The sequence below is a fragment of the Ranitomeya imitator genome, chromosome 1 (assembly GCF_032444005.1).
Source record: "Ranitomeya imitator isolate aRanImi1 chromosome 1, aRanImi1.pri, whole genome shotgun sequence".
Taxonomy (NCBI): Eukaryota; Metazoa; Chordata; class Amphibia; order Anura; family Dendrobatidae; genus Ranitomeya; species Ranitomeya imitator.
The window spans coordinates 857,931,089-857,951,051 of record NC_091282.1 but is presented as its reverse complement, the minus strand read 5'-3'; the positions used below and the strand labels follow the sequence as shown (position 1 = coordinate 857,951,051).

General features: G+C 48.8%; 1 protein-coding gene across 1 annotated transcript in view; it reads left to right on the top strand.

Moving 5' to 3' along the window:
• Positions 1-180: 180 nt before the first annotated feature.
• Positions 181-19,963, top strand: part of REST (RE1 silencing transcription factor) — a 35,012-nt gene continuing 15,229 nt past the window's right edge. Inside the window, exons 1-2 of the mRNA XM_069742000.1 lie at positions 181-320; positions 14,863-15,750. Coding sequence (XP_069598101.1) covers positions 14,871-15,750 — 880 coding nt within the window. The 5' untranslated portion in view covers positions 181-320; positions 14,863-14,870. The remainder of the gene's footprint in view (positions 321-14,862; positions 15,751-19,963) is intronic.

The window sequence follows — 19,963 nt, the reverse complement described above, 5'->3', positions numbered from 1 at the left end:
CAATACATAGCCTGGAAGACCACAGACCAGACCTTCCTGCTGGAGGGCTGCACTAATGCTGACTGTGCCCCCCATGTGTACAGATACCACAGAGCAGCCCAGCAAATGCTTGTGCCCTCAGGTGTAGCGGCGCTGTGTGAACGCGCACGCAGACGAGCGCAGCAGACGTGCGCGCCCCCTGCCGCCGTAGCAAGCACAGAAGGGAGGGGGAGTGTGAGTGAGTGCGGCGTGTGTAGGAATGTGAGAGCGGAGGCTCTCGTACTAGCAGCGCCGAGCAGTAGGCCCTGTCCGCTCCCGCTGGACGCCGCTCTGAGTGCGAGGTGAGTGCCCGGTGCGCGTAGAACAAGGGCGGGAACGTGTGGCCGATGTTTAGCGAGCGCAGGAAACTTTTACTCGTGAGCGCGGCTGCGGAGTCTAGGCCAAGTTTCCTCAGCCCCTTGTTGTGCCCCGCGCTTGGTGTACGTGCTGCATGTAGCTGTCTGGGCCATGGTCGCTGTCCGCTGCTGGAGAGCGCCGGGAAAGGCGCTGTCCAGAGCTGATCTCGGCCCCGACTCCAGCCTAACACTGGGTGTGACCCTGGTGGGGGTGGGGGGGCGCCTGCATCTACGGGGACCCCAATAGGTCTCCGGCCCCCGCCCGTGGTGCTGATCTGCCCCGGGATGTCGCCTGCCGCTCCCTCCTCCTCTGGTGCTGGAGCGTCTGAAAAGTTAGGAATATGGCGCCCCATCCCCGCCCCTCCGAAGTTGTGGGCACATTGTGCGGGGCTGTAAACATGGCCACTTCCTCTGTACGTGCCATGCATCAGCCTCCGCCAGAAGGTGGTAAACTTTACTGACTGCAGAGGAGACTGCATGATGGCTGCAGAGTCTCCACGCGTGTAATCTCCACGGTGTCTGCCCCCCTCCATGTAATCTCCACGGTGTCTGCTCTCCCCCCTCCATGTAATCTCCACGGTGTCTGCTCTCCCCCCTCCATGTAATCTCCACGGTGTCTGCTCTCCCCCCTCCATGTAATCTCCACGGTGTCTGCCCCCCTCCATGTAATCTCCACGGTGTCTGCTCTCCCTCCTCCATGTAATCTCCACGGTGTCTGCTCTCCCCCCTCCATGTAATCTCCACGGTGTCTGCTCTCCCCCCTCCATGTAATCTCCACGGTGTCTGCCCCCCTCCATGTAATCTCCACGGTGTCTGCTCTCCCCCCTCCATGTAATCTCCACGGTGTCTGCTCTCCCCCCTCCATGTAATCTCCACGGTGTCTGCCCCCCTCCATGTAATCTCCACGGTGTCTGCTCTCCCTCCTCCATGTAATCTCCACGGTGTCTGCTCTCCCCCCTCCATGTAATCTCCACGGTGTCTGCTCTCCCCCCTCCATGTAATCTCCACGGTGTCTGCTCCCCCTCCATGTAATCTCCACGGTGTCTGCTCTCCCCCCTCCATGTAATCTCCACGGTGTCTGCTCTCCCCCCTCCATGTAATCTCCACGGTGTCTGCTCTCCCCCCTCCATGTAATCTCCACGGTGTCTGCTCTCCCCCCTCCATGTAATCTCCACGGTGTCTGCTCTCCCCCCTCCATGTAATCTCCACGGTGTCTGCTCTCCCCCCTCCATGTAATCTCCACGGTGTCTGCTCTCCCCCCTCCATGTAATCTCCACGGTGTCTGCTCTCCCCCCTCCATGTAATCTCCACGGTGTCTGCTCTCCCCCCTCCATGTAATCTCCACGGTGTCTGCTCTCCCCCCTCCATGTAATCTCCACGGTGTCTGCTCTCCCCCCTCCATGTAATCTCCACGGTGTCTGCTCCCCCTCCATGTAATCTCCACGGTGTCTGCTCTCCCCCCTCCATGTAATCTCCACGGTGTCTGCTCTCCCCCCTCCATGTAATCTCCACGGTGTCTGCTCTCCCCCCTCCATGTAATCTCCACGGTGTCTGCTCTTCCCCCCTCCATGTAATCTCCACGGTGTCTGCTCTTCCCCCCTCCATGTAATCTCCACGGTGTCTGCTCTCCCCCCTCCATGTAATCTCCACGGTGTCTGCTCTCCCCCCTCCATGTAATCTCCACGGTGTCTGCTCTCCCCCCTCCATGTAATCTCCACGGTGTCTGCTCTCCCCCCTCCATGTAATCTCCACGGTGTCTGCTCTCCCCCCTCCATGTAATCTCCACGGTGTCTGCTCTCCCCCCTCCATGTAATCTCCACGGTGTCTGCTCTCCCCCCTCCATGTAATCTCCACGGTGTCTTCTCCCCCTCCCATGTAATCTCCACGGTGTCTGCTCTCCCCCCTCCATGTAATCTCCACGGTGTCTGCTCTTCCCCCCTCCATGTAATCTCCACGGTGTCTGCTCTTCCCCCCTCCATGTAATCTCCACGGTGTCTGCTCTCCCCCCTCCATGTAATCTCCACGGTGTCTGCTCTTCCCCCCTCCATGTAATCTCCACGGTGTCTGCTCTCCCCCTCCCCCTCCATGTAATCTCCACGGTGTCTGCTCTCCCCCTCCCCCTCCATGTAATCTCCACGGTGTCTGCTCTCCCCCTCCCCCTCCATGTAATCTCCACGGTGTCTGCTCTCCCCCTCCCCCCCTCCATGTAATCTCCACGGTGTCTGCTCTCCCCCTCCCCCCCCTCCATGTAATCTCCACGGTGTCTGCTCTCCCCCTCCCCCCCCTCCATGTAATCTCCACGGTGTCTGCTCTCCCCCTCCCCCCCTCCATGTAATCTCCACGGTGTCTGCTCTCCCCCTCCCCCCCTCCATGTAATCTCCACGGTGTCTGCTCTCCCCCTCCCCCCCTCCATGTAATCTCCACGGTGTCTGCTCTCCCCCTCCCCCCCCTCCATGTAATCTCCACGGTGTCTGCTCTCCCCCTCCCCCCCTCCATGTAATCTCCACGGTGTCTGCTCTCCCCCTCCCCCCCTCCCATGTAGTCTCCACGGTGTCTGCTCCCCCCTCCCATGTAATCTCCACGGTGTCTGCTTCCCCCCCCTCTCCCATGTAATCTCCACGGTGTCTGCTCCCCCCCCCCCCCATGTAATCACAGTGTCTGCTCACCCCATGTAGTCTCCACGGTATCTGCACCCTCTCTCCCTGTGTAATGTCTACATCCCTTCTCCCTTGGCAGGAGCGCTCCCAATGACAACAGTCCCCGCTTCCTCCTTGGTGACAGGCTCTCACTCATCCCCCTATTGATTGTCTAATATACTGATGCTGCTGAGTCTTCCGAATAACTGCCCCATATCCTGGAGCTCGGGGGCTGCTGGACTTGTTAGTTCTAAAAGGGAGTTTCCAGGATTAGTACAATGTTCAGCTTGAAGGGAATCTGTCACCCCCGGGACATATATGACCTATTCATGTGGGCATACAGGTAATAGAAACGTTACAGTAATCCTACCTGTATGCCTCATATTAATGGTCTTATTGCTGAGAAATGTTTATACTCTTTCTGTATGCTAATGATTTCTTCCAGGCTCCTCAATTCAATACTACTCCCCCTCCCATGCACGTCAGTTATAGCGTCGGTATCCCGCGCCTGTGCCCTGCACTCCCTCAGAAATACAGGTGCTTCTCACAAAATTAGAATATCATCAAAAAGTAAATTTATTTCAGTTCTTCAATACAAAAATTGAAACTCGTATATTATATAGTCATTACAAACAGGGTGATCTATTTCAAATGTTTATTTCTGTTTATGTTGATCATTATGGCTTACAGCCAATGAAAACCCAGAAGTCATTATCTCAGTAAACTAGAGTAATTAAAGGGTCTCTGTCACCTGAATTTGGCGGCCTATGTAAATGCCCTGTTTTCGGTCCGATGGGCGGTGTTTCTTCTTTTTTCCTCCACCCCATCCTTCCCCGTTGTCCGCAATATTTTCCGGAATTGGAGTAGGTGTCCCCCATAGTTCGCGCGTGCACAATGCAATCTTATCTCGCGCGTGCGCAGTATGCTTTGCCCAACTGCGGGCAATGCAGAAAAGCGTTATGTCCTGGAAGTATTTCTCTGTATTCTGGGACATAGTGCGCCGGCGCATTTGCAGTAATGCTTTTCGGCTTTGCCCGCAGATGGCAAAGCATACTCATACTCGCATGCGCGAGACAGGATTGCATTGCGCATGCGCGAACTATGGAGGACACCTACTCCAATTCTGGAAAATATTGCCGACAGCGGGGAAGGATGGGGTGGAGGAAAAAAGAAGAAACACCGCCCATCGGACCGAAAACAGGCCATTTACATAGCCCGCCAAATTCAGGTGAGAGTCCCTTTAACAAAAACACCCTCAAAGGCTTCCTAAGCATTCAAAAAGATCCCTTAGGCCGGTTTCACGCGTCAGTGGCTCCGGTACGTGAGGTGACAGTTTCCTCACGTACCGGAGACACTGACTCGCGTAGACACAGTGAAATCAATGTGTCTCTGCACATGTCAGCGTGTTTTCACGGACCGTGTGTCCGTGTGCAAAACTCGGAGACATGTCAGTGTTCGTGGGAACACACGGATTACATGGACCCATTAAAGTCAATGGGTCCGGGTAAAACACATACCGCACACGGACGCTGTCCGTGTGCAGTCCGTGTGCCGTGCAGGAGACAGCGCTACAGTAAGCGCTGTCCCCCCCACGTGGTGTTGAAGCCGCCATTCATATCTTCTCTCCAGCAGCGTTCGCTGGAAAGAAGATATGAAAAATCCTTTTTTTTTTTTTTCATGTTTTAAATAAAGATCCCTGTCCCCACCCCCCTCCCACTCCCTGTGCGCCCGCCCGCTGTTAATAAAATACTCACCCGGCTCCCTCGCAGCGTCCTGTCCTCACCGCAGCTTCTCCTGTATGAGCGGTCACGTGGTGCCACCCATTACATTCATGAATATGTGGCTCCATCCCTATGGGGGACAGGGATCTTTATTTAAAACACGAAAAAAAAAGGATTTTTCATATCTTCTTTCCAGCGAACGCTGCTGGAGAGAAGATATGAATGGCTGCTTCAGCACCAGATGCAGGGGACATGACCGCTCATACAGGAGAAGCTGCGGTGAGGACAGGACGCTGCGAGGGAGCCGGGTGAGTATTTTATTAACAGTGGGCGGGCGCACAGGGGGTGGGGACAGGGATCTTTATTTAAAACACGAAAAAAAAGGATTTTTCATATCTTCTTTCCAGCGAACGCTGCTGGAGAGAAGATATGAATGGCTGCTTCAGCACCAGATGCAGGGGACAGCGCTTATCTCTAGCACTGTCTCCTGCACGCTTCGTGTGGTACCCAGTCGGCACACGGGCGGCGCACGTGTGCCACACGGATATCTCCGGTACCGATTTTTCCGGTACCGGAATTATCTGGACGTGTGAGACTGGCCTTAGGCCCCTTTCACACATCTGTGTCTCCGGTACGTGTGGTGTCAGTTTTCACACATACCGGAGACACGTACACATGGCCATGCCACACGTGCACATGTCAGTGTGTCCGTGGGCAAAACACGCTGACATGTCCGTTTTTTGCTGTCTGCACGGACGGTAAAATGTCCCGCACACTGAGAACACACTTTGATGTCCTCCATGTGACACGGACGGCTGCCGGGGGAAGAAGCGATACAGTAAGCGCTGTTCCCCAGTGGCTGGTGCTGAAGCCGGCTGTCATCATTCTCCCCTGCTCTGCCGGCGAGTAGAGGAGAATGATGAGCATTAAATTAAAGTCCGAACGACAACAGGTGGGGGCATTTGGGACTGTTACCCCCATCATCCGACACCTGGTGTTGCTAATAGTGACAGTAGGTGAGGAGGATGAGGGTATTCCACAGCTGCCGGCTGCGATAGTTCAGAAATAAATGAATGAAACACCCGAAGTAGGTTCCCCCCCCCCCTATTTTATTGAACCAACCAAACAAAACTCACAGCTGGGGGCTACAACCCCCAGCTGTCAGCTTCTGCATAATTGTTATCAAGAATAGAGGGGTCCCCAACATTTTTTAAAATTATTTAAATTAAAAACAAAAAACAAAACACAGCGTGGGCCCTCCATTTTTTACAATCAGCCCTGCTAAAGCTCACAGCTGGGGCTGGTATTCTCAGACTGGTAAAGGGCCATTGATATACAGTAGGTCCCCCCCCCCCCCCAGCCTCAAAACAGCAGCCCCCAGCTGCCCAGAAAAGGCGTATCTATTGTTTTGGACAATCCCTTAAACACCACTTTTCCTATGTACAAATGTGGCAAATTTTGACACGCATCATTTTGTGTTTTTTTTTTTTTTTTTTTAATTGTGGAGTCCACTATCTTGATCAATGCACTTTTGATCAGTTAGTGTAAATATCATGAGCTGGCGTTTGAAGTAATGCTCATTTCCTGATAAAAGGTTGACATTTGCTCAACAAAAAAAGTGCTCATTTGGTTGGTTGAAATTATTTCTCTTGACAGCACCACGGAGAGAGGGGATCCACCCACCAAGGACAGGAAACCTACAGATAAAAGGGCGGTACCACTCTCCATCATCAGTTGGTTTCCTGTTCTTGATGGGAGACCTACAGACTTACAGTACCAACAGGAAGATCGTCGTGGGATTCCGGGGGGGTCCCTCTGTGGTTGTGGGGGAGCGGCGCGGCTCTCCCTCCGGAGCATTAGCCTGCACACTGCAAAAGCCGGGGGCTCCGGCGCGCAGCGTCTCGCTCGTCATGCGTGGCGCCATCTTGGATCGGTTTGCGCGTGCGGGGGATTTGGCCGCAATTCTTGCAATGCGGGCCATTGCGCATGCGCCGGCGCCAAAGGCGCTACTGCGCAGGTGCGGGCTTGAAAAGATGGCGGGAATCACCGCCACATAAAAGGGTAAAGGTTGCCAGGTCAAGCACTTCTGTTGAGCTCTACCAGGCATCATGAGCGCCCCAGAGGCATCACCCCTATCAAAATCAACACCACCATCGCCGCAGCAGCAGCAAAAGCGACGACAGCAAAAAGGACACCAAGATGTTACCGGTAAAGAACGCCAAAGGTCCCTGCACAGCAAGAAATCCAGTACGGCCTGCGGTAAAAGGACAAGGTGGTAAGTGATCTCCGTGAAAGTCAGTGTAGTGAGAACATGTTGTTTTGTTTTGCTGCTTTAGGGGAAGAAAAGCTTAGGCAAGTCTAAGCACAGGATTTGTGCCCTTTGTAAAGAAGACCTTCCCACTACCTGGGAGAAAAGACTTTGTTGCATGTGTATACAGCAAACAGTATCCGAAGGGCTTCCTGGGTTCGCAGCCGACCTCAAAACCCTGATTAAAAAATCAGGTGGAAGACACCTTCAGGTCCCTAAAAGGTGGTAAAAAACGAAGGAAGACTAGACACAGGTCCCCATCTCCTGGGTCTAATACTACGGGTAGTGAGGATGCAGACTTGGATACATCTAACTCCTCTTCTTCTTCTTCATCCTCTAAGGGTCACAGTTGTTTTCCCTTGGAAGACACAGATGGCCTCATTAAAGCAGTTAGAAGCACTATGGGGTTAGTGGACCCTCACCCCAAAAGATCGGTACAGGACATCATGTTTGGGGGTCTTGAGCAAAAAAAGAGGAGAGCATTTCCCCTTAACGAGACAATATCCGCGCTAATCAAAAAAGAGTGGAAAAAACCCATAAGGAAGGCGTCATTAACACCAAAAAGAAAGTACCCTTTTGAGGATGAATCTTGCTCCTTCTGGGAAAAAGCCCCCAAACCAGATGTCGCCATAGCTAAGGCATCAAAGAAATTCTCCCTCCCATTTGAGGACATGGGGGTCTTGAAAGACCCCATGGACAAAAAGGCGGGCGCCTTTCTTAAAAGTTCCTGGGAAGCAGCTGGGGGAGGTCTAAAACCGGCAGTCGCCGCCGCATGCACATCCCGTTCGTTAATAGTTTGGTTAGACCAACTGGAAGGCCAGCTAAAAGGGAAAACATCCCGAGACTCCATATTAAACACCTTGCCGGTGATGAGGGGCGCCGCCGCATTTTTGGCAGATGCTTCTGCCGATTCAATTAGGTTAGCTGCTAGGTCGGCAGTTTTCTCTAACACGGCTAGACGTGCCCTCTGGCTTAAGTGCTGGCCAGGGGACCTACAGACAAAGTCCAAGTTGTGTACCATCCCCTGTGAGGGGGATTCTTTTTTGGCCCCACCTTAGATGACATCTTAGAGAAGGCAAGGATAAAAAGAAATCTTTTCCCTCCCTGGGTTTCCCTTCCTACAGAAGGCCCTTTCGGAGCAAGAGGTTTTTCCGAAGGAAGCTGGGGAAAAGCCAAGAAAAATGGGAGGATAAAAGAAACAAGAATAAATGGTTCTTGTTCAATAAGTGACAACAAGAAACCTTCCCAATGAAGGTTTGCCCCGGGTGGGGGGAAGACTGTCCCTCTTTCTCTCGGCCTGGGAGAAAATTACCCACAGTCCTTGGATTCTGAACATAATAAAATCGGGACTAAAACTGAGATTTCTCAATCCCCCTTTATGACAACCAAGGTCTTCAGTGGAAGAGCAATTGGCATTGGAAAAGAGGTCATTGGACTGGTGAACAAGGGTTTCTCCTAGAGGTCACCCCCAGGAAAGAGGGCAAGGAAAAAAACGGACGGGTCATACAGGACTATCATAAACTTGAAAAACCTAAACAAATACCTAGCGGTACAAGCATTCAAGATGGAAACAATAAAGACATAAATAAAAATGCTGTTTCCTCGGTGTTTCATGGTAGTCCTGGACTTAAGGTACCGTCACACTAGACGATATCGCTAGCGATCCGTGACATTGCAGCGTCCTCGCTAGCGATATCGTCCAGTGTGACAGGCAGCAGCGATCAGGCCCCTGCTGTGATGTCGCTGGTCGGGGAAGAAAGTCCAGAACTTTATTTGGTCGCTGGACTCCCCGCAGACATCGCTGAATCGGCGTGTGTGACACCGATTCAGCGATGTCTTCACTGGTAACCAGGGTAAACATCGGGTAACTAAGCGTAGGGCCGCGCTTAGTAACCCGATGTTTACCCTGGTTACCATCCTAAAAGTAAAAAAAACAAACACTACATACTTACCTACAGCCGTCTGTCCTCCAGCGCTGTGCTCTGCACTCCTCCTGCTCTGGCTGTGAGCGTCGGTCAGCCGGAAAGCAGAGCGGTAACGTCACCGCTCTGCTTTCCGGCCGCTGTGCTCACACAGACAGTACAGGAGGACTGCAGAGCACAGCGCTGGAGGACAGACGGCTGTAGGTAAATATGTAGTGTTTGTTTTTTTTACTTTTAGGATGGTAACCAGGGTAAACATCGGGTTACTAAGCGCGGCCCTGCGCTTAGGTACCCGATGTTTACCCTGGTTACCGGCATCGTTGGTCGCTGGAGAGCGGTCTGTGTGACAGCTCTCCAGCGACCAAACAGCGACGCTGCAGCGATCCGGATCGTTGTCGGTATCGCTGCAGCGTCGCTAAGTGTGACGGTACCTTTAAAGGATGCTTACTATCACGTCCCTATCCACAGAGATCACCAAAAGTTTCTCAGGATAGCAGCTCACGGGGGGATGGGGGAGGTGTTACACCACTTTCAATTTTCAGCCCTCCCCTTTGGGCTAGCCATAGCTCCAAGGGTATTCACCAAGCTTGTCGCAGAGGTAATGGCTCACCTGAGGGAACAGGACTCCCTGATCGTGCCATACCTAGACGATTTTTTTTGGTAATAGGTTCTACTCCCCAACACTGCAGCAAACAACTAGAAACAATAATGCGCTCTCTAGAAAAGCTGGGCTGGCTGATTAAATCTAAAAAAAAATCCAGGTTGTTACCTTCCCAGATCCAGGAATATCTAGGTCTCACTCTAGACTCCGTGAAACCGGAACGCCAGGGCTGGTGTCCAAAATGCAAGCTATCCCCTCCATAACTCTCCGCCAAGCTATGTCCGTCTTGGGATCCATGATTTCATGCATCCCTGCAGTCCAATGGGCTCAGCTACATTCGAGAGACCTTCAATGGCAAATTTTGTCAGAAGAAGTCTCTCTAAAGGGGCATTTAGAAGGTCGGTTCAGTTTCTCTGCACACAGCTCGGTCACTAATCTGGTGGACATCTCAAAACAATCTTTCCCAAGGGGTCCTGTGGATAACTCCAATTTCAAAAATGGTAACCACAGATGCAAGCCCCAGCGGGGGGGGGGGGGGGGGGGGGGGGGGCTCATCTGAACGACCTATTAGCCCAAGGCACTTGGCCACCGTTTCTCGCAAAAGAATCCTCCAACATGAAGGAACTACTGGCGGTCAAGTTCGCTCTACTGGAGTTCTTGGGGCCCCTTCACTCTCACCATGTCAGGATTATGTCAGACAACTGGGTAGTAGTAGTGTACCTGAATCATCAAGGGGGTACTCGCTCTCAAAAACTGGAGGCAGCCAAGTCAATATTCCACATAGCCGAAAGCAACCTCCTATCCCTGTCAGGCCTGCACATAAAAGGGGTGGACAATTACAGAGCAGACTTTGAGTCGTTCCTGTCTAAGGCAGGGGGAATGGGAGCTAAATCAAGCAGTATTCACCTACATTACAGAAAAAATGGGGGGGTACCAAGCATAGACCTCTTTGCAAACAACTTAAACAAAAAAGTAAACTTTTTGCTCCATAACCCCATTGTGGAACCCAGTAGCGTTGGATGCATTCCTGATTCCGTGGCTCCATCAGCTAGATTATGCATTTCCCCCAATTGCTGATTCCGGCAGTGCTGAGGAAGATTCGGGAGGACGGGGCTCATATCATCTTAATAGCCCCGTTCTGGCCAAAGAGGCCTTAGTTCTCTTGGATGATGAGAATGTCGATATCCAACCCGTGGGTACTTCCAGACCTCCCAATCCTACTCTCCCAGGGCCCAGTTCATCATCTGCAAGTTGCGAGCTTATACTTGACAGCCTGGCATTTGAGAGGAAGCTACTAGAAAGCAGAGGGTTCTCTCCAGGACTGGTATCTACTCTATTGCAAAGTAGGAAACCAATTACAACAAAATAGTATGGGAAAATATGGAAAAAATTCCTTTTATCATCGGGCGGTAAAATAGGTGAAGTCCCTCTTAAATCCATAGTAGAGTTCTTACAAAACGGGTTGGAGATCGGTTTAGCCACGAGTACCCTGAAAGTCCACGTGGCAGCATTGGGAGCCCTATTTAACTATGACTTGGCAGGGAATCGGTGGGTTTCCAGATTCATCAGGGCAGCAGGTAGATCGAGACCACTTCCAGTAAAGGTTACCCCTCAATGGGATTTGAATTTGGTCCTTAAAGCCCTGACTAAACCTCCCTTCGAGCCCTTAGGAGATATCCCATTGAAAATCCTATCCCTCAAAATATCCCTGCTCGTCGCCCTCACCTCTGCACGCAGAGTTAGTGACATACAGGCTCTATCTGCTAACCCTCCTTACACACAGTTCTTAGAGGATAGGGTTGTTCTGAAAATAGACCCAGCATACCTCACGAAGGTAGCATCCCGGTTCCATAGAACCCAAGAGATATCTCTTCCCTCCTTCTGTCCCAACCCTAAAAACAAGGAGGAAGAATCCTTGCATACACTAGATGTCAGGAGATGCCTCATGCATTATATAGAAGCCACCAGAGAGAGTAGGGAGGATGCCTCTCTTTTCGTGTGTTTTCAGGGTCCCTGGAAGGGGAAAAAAAGCCTCCAAAGCCACTTTGGCAAGATGGATCACGGATGCCATAAGCCGAGCATATTCATCAAGTGGAATGTCCGTCCCGGGAGATGTCAAGGCTTACTCAACGAGAGCAGTAGCAACTTCTTGGGTGGAGAAGGCCGGAGCTGCTTCAGTTGACCAGATATGTAGAGCTGCTACCTGGTCTTCACCATCTACATTCTATAGGCACTATAGATTGGACCTTATCTCCTTTTCAGACCTTACCTTCGGTAAAAGGGTTCTGGAAGCGGTGGTCCCTCCCTGAATGTACTCTGCAAATCTCTCCGTGGTGCCGTCATGGGCGTCAGAGAAAAATATAGTTCTTACCGGTAACAGTATTTCTCTGAGCCAATGACGGCACCCGTACATTCCCTCCCTTCACTTATGGCTGTGCACACTAATATAGTGCCATATGTTTATTACCTGAATAAGTCACGTGGTATCTCAAGTTTAAGTAATGTTAAAGTTAGACTCAATTTCCTAGTCTTCCATCGTTCTCTAGTAAACAACTGATGCGGGAGAGTGGTACCGCCTTTTTATCTGTAGGTTTCCTGTCCTTGGTGGGCGGATCCCCTCCGTGGTGCTGTCATGGGCTCAGAGATATACCGTTATCGGTGAGAGCTATATTTTTTTAAGCTTGTTTTTTAGCAAGACATCCTGTGTGAACAGACCCTGTGATTCAAAGAACCATGACACTTTGAATTACGGTAATTAAGAAGTGTGTTCTGATACTTTTGTCTACATAGTGTAATTGCTGGAAGTCCAGCTACTGGTGCACCCCACCGATCATGAGAACACTGGGTTCCCAAGCCCAACCCTTGGCTATCTTTGTCAGTCTCATAGACAATTTGATGGCAGGGTGCATCCTCGACCATTTTTCTACTCAAATTTGGCTCCAGACCCCTTTCTCATGATTGTAAGGGACTCTGTTGTCGGACCCCCAGTAATAGTGCAGCAGGCTGTGCTTTCCTATTCTGCAGGAACAAAAAAAAAGAGCTATACTGACATACGTTAGCATGAGTTATGCTATTTAAATGTATACTGCAAACGTGCTGGGTCCTTCAGCTGTCTGATAACTCACTGGATCCTATTGTCTATAGCAAGGGTGGGGAATCTTTTTATTTTTTTTTTCTCTGCCAAGGGCCATACAAACTCCGCCTACAAAGTACATCCTGACTCTGGCACTGGTGTCAGGACGTAATCTTTCATTGCATGCCCTTCAGTGTTCAGTAGTGAACACTGCGTGCGTGCGTGTGGTGTGTGTGTGCGCGCGCTAAGGCTACGTTCACACTAGCGTTGTGCGCCGCTGCGTCGGCGACACAACGCACGCAAAAATGCAGCAAAACGCACGCAAAAACGCTGCGTTTTGCGACGCATGCCTCGGTTTTTGCCGAAATTTGGACGCAAGAAAAATGCAACCTGTTGCGTTTTCTTGGTCCGACGCTAGCGGCAAAAAAGACGCATGCGTCGCACAACGCAACAAAAAAAAAAGCATGCGTCCCCCATGTTAAATATAGGGGCGCATGACGCATGCGTCGCCCGACGCAAACTAGCATAACGCTAGTGTGAACGTTACCTAACAGAGCAAGGAGAAATTAATGAGCTGGTGGCAATCAAAATACAGCTCCCTGCCCAAGAATGCGGTCCCTGAGAATCTGCTCGGGGCCTGATAAAAGGTCATCGAGGGCCGTAAATGGCCCTGGGGTCTATGGTCACAGCCTTTGTACTTGTCCTGTAAGCTTGAATAGCGAGCTGTGCAGGTGTGGATTCGTGTGCATAGTTTAAGGACATGAACCACAGAAACTTGTAATATATATACATTTTTGATACATATATGTATTTCAAAGGACCTTCAGCTTGATGCATTTGCGTGAGCTAACGCTGCAGTGAAAAATCTTGCTGTCATGAACAATTTCATGTATAATTACCGTATATACTCGAGTATAAGCCGACCCCCCCCCCCTAATTTTGCCACAAAAACTGGGAAAACTTATTGACTCGAGTATAAGCCTAGGGTAGGAAATGCAGCAGCTTCTGGTAAATTTCAAAAATAAAAATAGATGCTCCATACCGTTCATTATTGCCCCATAGATGCTCCATATACAACTGTGCTATATACAATGCTCTGCACCGTTCATTATGGCCCCATAGATGCTCCACATAAAGCTGTGCCATATGGAATGCTCTGCACCGTTCATTATGACCCCATAGATGCTCCATAGAAAGCTGTGCCATATATATATTGCTCTGCACCGTTGATTATGGCCCCATAGATGCTCCTTATAATGCTGTGCCATATATATATATTGCTCTGCACCGTTGATTATGACCCCATAGATGCTCCATAGAAAGCTGTGCCCCATATATATTGCTCTGCACCGTTGATTATGGCCCCATAGATGCTCCTTATAATGCTGTGCCATATATAATGTTCTGCACCGTTCATTATTGCGCCATAGATGCTCCTTATAAAGCTGTGCCATATAGAATGCTGCTGCTGCTGCTGCAATAAAAAAAAAAAATCACATACTCACCTCTTGCTCAGGGTGCCAGCGCTTTCAATATTTACCTGCTCCCCGTGCGGCTCCGTCTCCAGCACTGACGCTCAGCAGAGGACGCGCACTGACTACGTCACCGCGCCCTCTAACCTGAGCGTCACTGCTAGAGGACGCTGCAGACGGAGCCGGAGCAAGGAGCAGGTAAATATGGCGCAGCGCTGCGCTCCCCGTATACTTACCTGCTCCCGGCGCGGTCCCTGCAGTCCCTGGCTTCCCCGACGCTGCAGCTTCTTCCTGTAATTGAGCGGTCACAGTTACCGATCATTTACAGCAATGAATATGCGGCTCCTCCTCTATGGGAGGTGGAGCCGCATATTCATTTCTGTAATGAGCGGTGCCATGTGATCACTTAGTACAGGAAGAATCTGCAGCGCCGGGGAAGCCAGGGACTGCAGGGACCGGGCCAGGAGCAGGTAAGTATAATTACACAACCCCCACTCCCCTTCCCCTGCAGACTTCCTGGTATATGACTCGAGTATAAGCCGAGAGGGGGACTTTCAGCCCAAAAAAATGGGCTAAAAATCTCGGCTTATACTCGAGTATATACGGTATATAACTTATTGCGATGTTGACACTTTATTTCTTTCTACAATTTCTGTATATTGCTTGTAATGGCGTTTTTGACTTATGATACAATTTCTACTGGCTTTGGCTTTTGTTCTTATCATATTTTTTTTTTCTTTCTTTTTCCTTTTTAGTATTCACCATGGCTACTCAAATGGTTAGCCAACCTAGTGGCAGCAACTTATTTTGTAACAGTGGCAACTTTGGCATTGGTGACATGTATGGTTTGCATGACCTTTCTAAAGCAGAGATGGCAGCTCCTCGTCTTATCATGCTAGCGAATGTTGCTTTGACTGGAGAAGCTAATAATGGCTGCTGTGATTATTCCATGGATGAGGACAGACAAATGGCTGAATTGACAACTGTTTATGATAATAGCTATTCAGATAGTGATGGGGAAAGAATGGAAATCGAAGAGTCAAACATAGCCGGTGAGTCTGATATGCTTGAGACCATGAATGAGGAACCTTCTGGAGTCCAGGAGGAGAAACCGTGTGACCAACAACCCACCAGCTCTGAAACTAGGTTGGAAGTGGAACCAGAAAAGAAAAATGAGACCTCTCCTTCCAGAACTGAAGACAAAACAAAATGTGTAAAAAGCAAGCCTTTTAGGTGCAGACCTTGCCAATATCAGGCAGAATCTGAGGAAGAGTTTGTTCATCATATTAAGGACCATAGCGCCAAGAGGTTCATTGATCATGACTCTAACAAGAATGTGCAGGATTCGGGCTCTTGTTCCCCTGAGGAAGTGGACTTTTCGATAGGACCTATCCGATGTGACAGATGTGGCTACAACACTAACCGTCTTGATCACTATTTGGCCCATTTGAAGCATCACGATAAAGCTTCTGACAACGAACGGGTTTACAAGTGCACCATATGTACCTATACGACAGTTAGCGAATATCACTGGAAGAAACATCTCCGAAATCATTTCCCAAGGATTGTTTATACGTGTTCACAGTGCTCATACTTTTCTGACCGCAAAAATAACTATATTCAGCATATAAGAACACATACAGGTAAATATTTTGAAATGTAGACGTTGCATAAAGCTGTAATTTTAGGGTATGTTCACACGTTCAGGATTTCCATCCTTTTTTTTTTCAGGACTGTTTTTTTTAAAAAACTGCAGCTCTTGGCAGAAAACGCAGGTCCTTTTTTTGGTCCTTTTTTGTCCTTTTTTGATGCGTTTTTTGATGCGGTTTTTGATCCTTTTTTTTTATGCAGTTTTCTAACCCTAACCCTACCCCTAACCCTACCCCTAACCCTACCCCTAACCCTACCCCTAACCCTACCCCTAACCCTACCCCTAACCCTACCCCTACCCCTATTCTAACCTTAGTGAAAAAAAAAAAAAAAAAAAAATCTTAATTTTTTTATTGTCCCTACCAATGGGGGTGACAAAGTGGGGGGGGTGTCATTTACTATTTTTTTATTTTGATCACTGAGATAGGTTATATCTCAGTGATCAAAATGCACTTTGGAGCGAATCTGCCGGCCGGCAGATTCGGCGGGCGCACTGCGCATGCGCCCGCCATTTTGCAAGATGGCGGCGCCCAGGGAGAAGACGGCCGGACGGACACCGGGACGCCGGGTAAGTATAAGGGGGGGGAGATTAGGGCACGGGGGGGGGGGGGGCATCGGAGCACTGGGGGGGTTCTGCACATCAAATCGCAGTAAAACCCGCAGATATATTTTTGATCTGCGGGTTTTACTGCGGTTTTGACCTCACAATGGAGGTCTATGGGTGCAGAACCGCTGCGGTTCAGGAAAAAGAAGTGACATGCTCCTTCTTTTTTGCCGCAGCTATTCTGCGCGGCTTTTTAAACGAAATTCCGGATCATGTGCACAGCAGTGACTGTTTTCCATAGGGTTACATTGTTATGTACCCTGCATGGAAAACAGCTGCGGAACCGCAGCGGCAAAACCGCTGCGGTTCCGCAGTAAAAAACGCACTGTGTGAACATGGCCTAAAGGAGTTATATGTAAATACAGATCATTGATTGTGCAAGTGCTCCAACTGTCTTTTACTTTGTGTTAATGTCCCTCACCATTTTTGGGATATTTGCTTGTTGTTATGGAATGGACTTCTCTTGACAGTATATTTGTTGCAAGAATGCTCTGATATTCTTAGGGTTTATTCATATGGAGCCAGGGTGGACATACCATTGCTGCAACCTGTGGAGCCGCACAGGGGCCCAAAAAGTAAGGGGACCCACTACTACATCCAAAGCAAGTGGAATTGTGCATTATGATGAGCTATTGAACTGCAAAGGACCCCTTTGGGATCCTTAGCACATGGGCCTTCTTCTGTCTGTCTGCTTTTGTATGGAGCTGACGCCATAAAGATATATTCACATGTTGCAGTCGTGACATGGTTTTTACATGATATAACCACAACCTTTTAGAGTTCCAGAGAGTCTCTGGCACCAAACAATTTTTTTTATGGGAAAACATAATTTTATTCCATTACATGGTCATACAAATTCAGCAAGTATTAAAAGGTTAGCAAAGTATAGGTGCCCACTCATACACTGTAATACTGTAAATATGAATGTATCAAACGTTTCTTAGCTGCTCACCTCGACCAAAAAGAGACAGAAGCAACCATGCCCCATTGTAAAACAAAAAAAAAACAAAAAACAGATCAACAGGAATTAGATGAACTCTATATGAATCAATGGGCCATGTCTGCTTCCATTTCACACAGGAGTGCACAGGGTCCTAATTCAACTTATCTGTTCCATTTGTCTGGTCTAAACGGAAAACACACAAGGGAACGATAAACAGACACGTGACCATAGCCTAAAATGTGTTTACAGACAAAATGCAGTATGTCACAAAAGTGAGTACACCCTCTCACATTTTTGTAAATATTTTATTATATCTTTTCATGGGGCAACACTGAAGATCTGACACTTTGATACAATGTACAGTAGTCAGTGTGCATCTTGTATAAGTGTAAATTTGGTGTACCCGCTAAATAACTCAACACACAGCCATTAATGTCTAAACCACTGGCAACAAAAGTGAGTGCAATGAACTTAAAAGCCCCTGCTTCCTTTTCAGAACAAATCCGTCAATCTGTCAACCCTGCTTATGTGTCCAAAAACCCGAAGAGGCGTATTAGTAAATAAATAATATATGTGCCTGAGTATATCATAAGTCTCATCCCTGGTTCCACAAGAACTATCCTTTAACAAGCAGCACACTGTAAGGACAGACTTTCTTTGAATGTAAAAAGAATGTTTGCATTGAGTTTCAGAAAGTGACAATCTTTTACATGGTGAAGAATGGGAACACAGGGTATTAGAAAGATTTATGGAGACGTTAGGCCGGATTCACATATCTCTCTTTCAGAGTAGATAGCGATGTATGCTCTGGTCATGTATGCACTGGTTGTGGGTCCCCTGACCTGAGCCCAGCGTCCATGTATAGGACTATGAGGCTATCTGGTTCAGGTCAGGAGACCTCTGTTAATCCAGCCTCTTACACTGTTACTTTCCAGTCAATATCTATGAACTAAAAGGAAAGCTCCCAATATGTTGCAGCTTTACTGACTGACACTTCCCCATGTTTTCAGCACACCTGTACATGTCACCGGTGTTAGTTGTGCAGCTTTCATCCTTTTGGAAATGGGCAATGAATTCTCCTATTCACTGACACAAAAATCTTGTAAATGTGAGAAATACTTAACCCTTTTATAAGAACATTGTATAACTTTCATTATACTGTAAACTTTTTTTTTTTATATACATTTTCAAAAAATAGAGAACTCTACGAACGAAAAAGGATATCGCATTGCATATCCCGAAATGGAGAATAATTATGATTAATGTCCCCCACCCTCCGTATACCATTAATTTCTGGGTGCTATACATTTTTTTTTATTTCATACTATAACACAGTGGTCCCCAACCTTTCTAACCTAGAGAGCCACATTCAGCTCTGTGAGAGCGTCGCGAGCCACATTCCGCTCTGAGAGGGCGTCGCGAGCCACATATTGCTCCCTCACAGTAGTGGCAACCAGAGCTCACATTATGGGTATAATGATAACCAAAGCTTTTCCACAGATATCACCCCCGAAGCAGTATAACAAGATCCAGCGGTCCCCACAATACTCCCATTCAGTATTCTCCCATCCAGCACTCTCAACATACTGTCACACCAGGCCATACTGTCCATACTGTCACTGTCAGGCACCTTATCCGACAGGTGCTATCATCCTGTCTCTAGCATCCCATACTTAAATTATCTCTAAAGCCCCTAAAACCAGTATATGTGCATCAGATTAGCTCTTCTGTTCAGGGCTACACACAAAATTCATCATTTTTAGATTTTCTCCTCATACCTGTTTGCTAAACCTGCAGCTAAGGCACCAAGCTGGCAGACAGCCGCGAGCCACAATTCATGGGACCGCGAGCCACATGTGGCTCCCGAGCTACAAGTTGCGGACCCCTGCTATAACAGAAGGTTTGCACCCATAGAAGTTACACTGACCCATACTTGCCGAGCTCAGGTGTCCGTCCGTCTTCTCCATGGGCGCCGCCATCTTCCAAAATGACGGGTGCATGCCCAGTGCACCTGCCAAATCGGCCGGCAGATTCGTTCCAGGTACATTTTGATTGCTGTGATAGGTTCTATCACAGCGATCAAAATAAAAAAAAAAATAATAAACACCCCCCTTTATCACCCCCATAGTTAGGGACAATAATAAAATAAAGAAAATATATTTACTTTTATTTTTCCACTAGGGTTAGGGTTAGAACCAGGGTTAGGGTTAGAACCAGGGTTAGGGTTAGAACCAGGGTTAGGGTTAGAGCTAGGGTTAGGGTTAGAGCTAGGGTTAGAAGTAGGGTTAGGGTTAGAGCTAGGGTTAGGGTTAGAGCTAGGGTTAGAAGTAGGGTTAGGGTTAGAAGTAGGGTTAGGGTTAGAACTAGGCTTAGAATTGGGCTATGTGCACACGGTGTGGATTTGGCTGCGGATCCGCAGCGGATTGGTAGTAGTTTTCCATCACGTTTACAGTACCATATAAACCTATGGAAAACCAAATCCGCTGTGCCCATGGTGCGGAAAATACAGTGCGGAAATGCTGCATTGTATTTTCTGCAGCATCTCAATTCTTTGTGCGGATTCCGCAGCGTTTTACACCTGTTCCTCAATAGAAATCCGCAGGTGAAATCCGCACAAAAAACACTGGAAATCGGTGGTAAATCTGCAGGTAAAACGCAG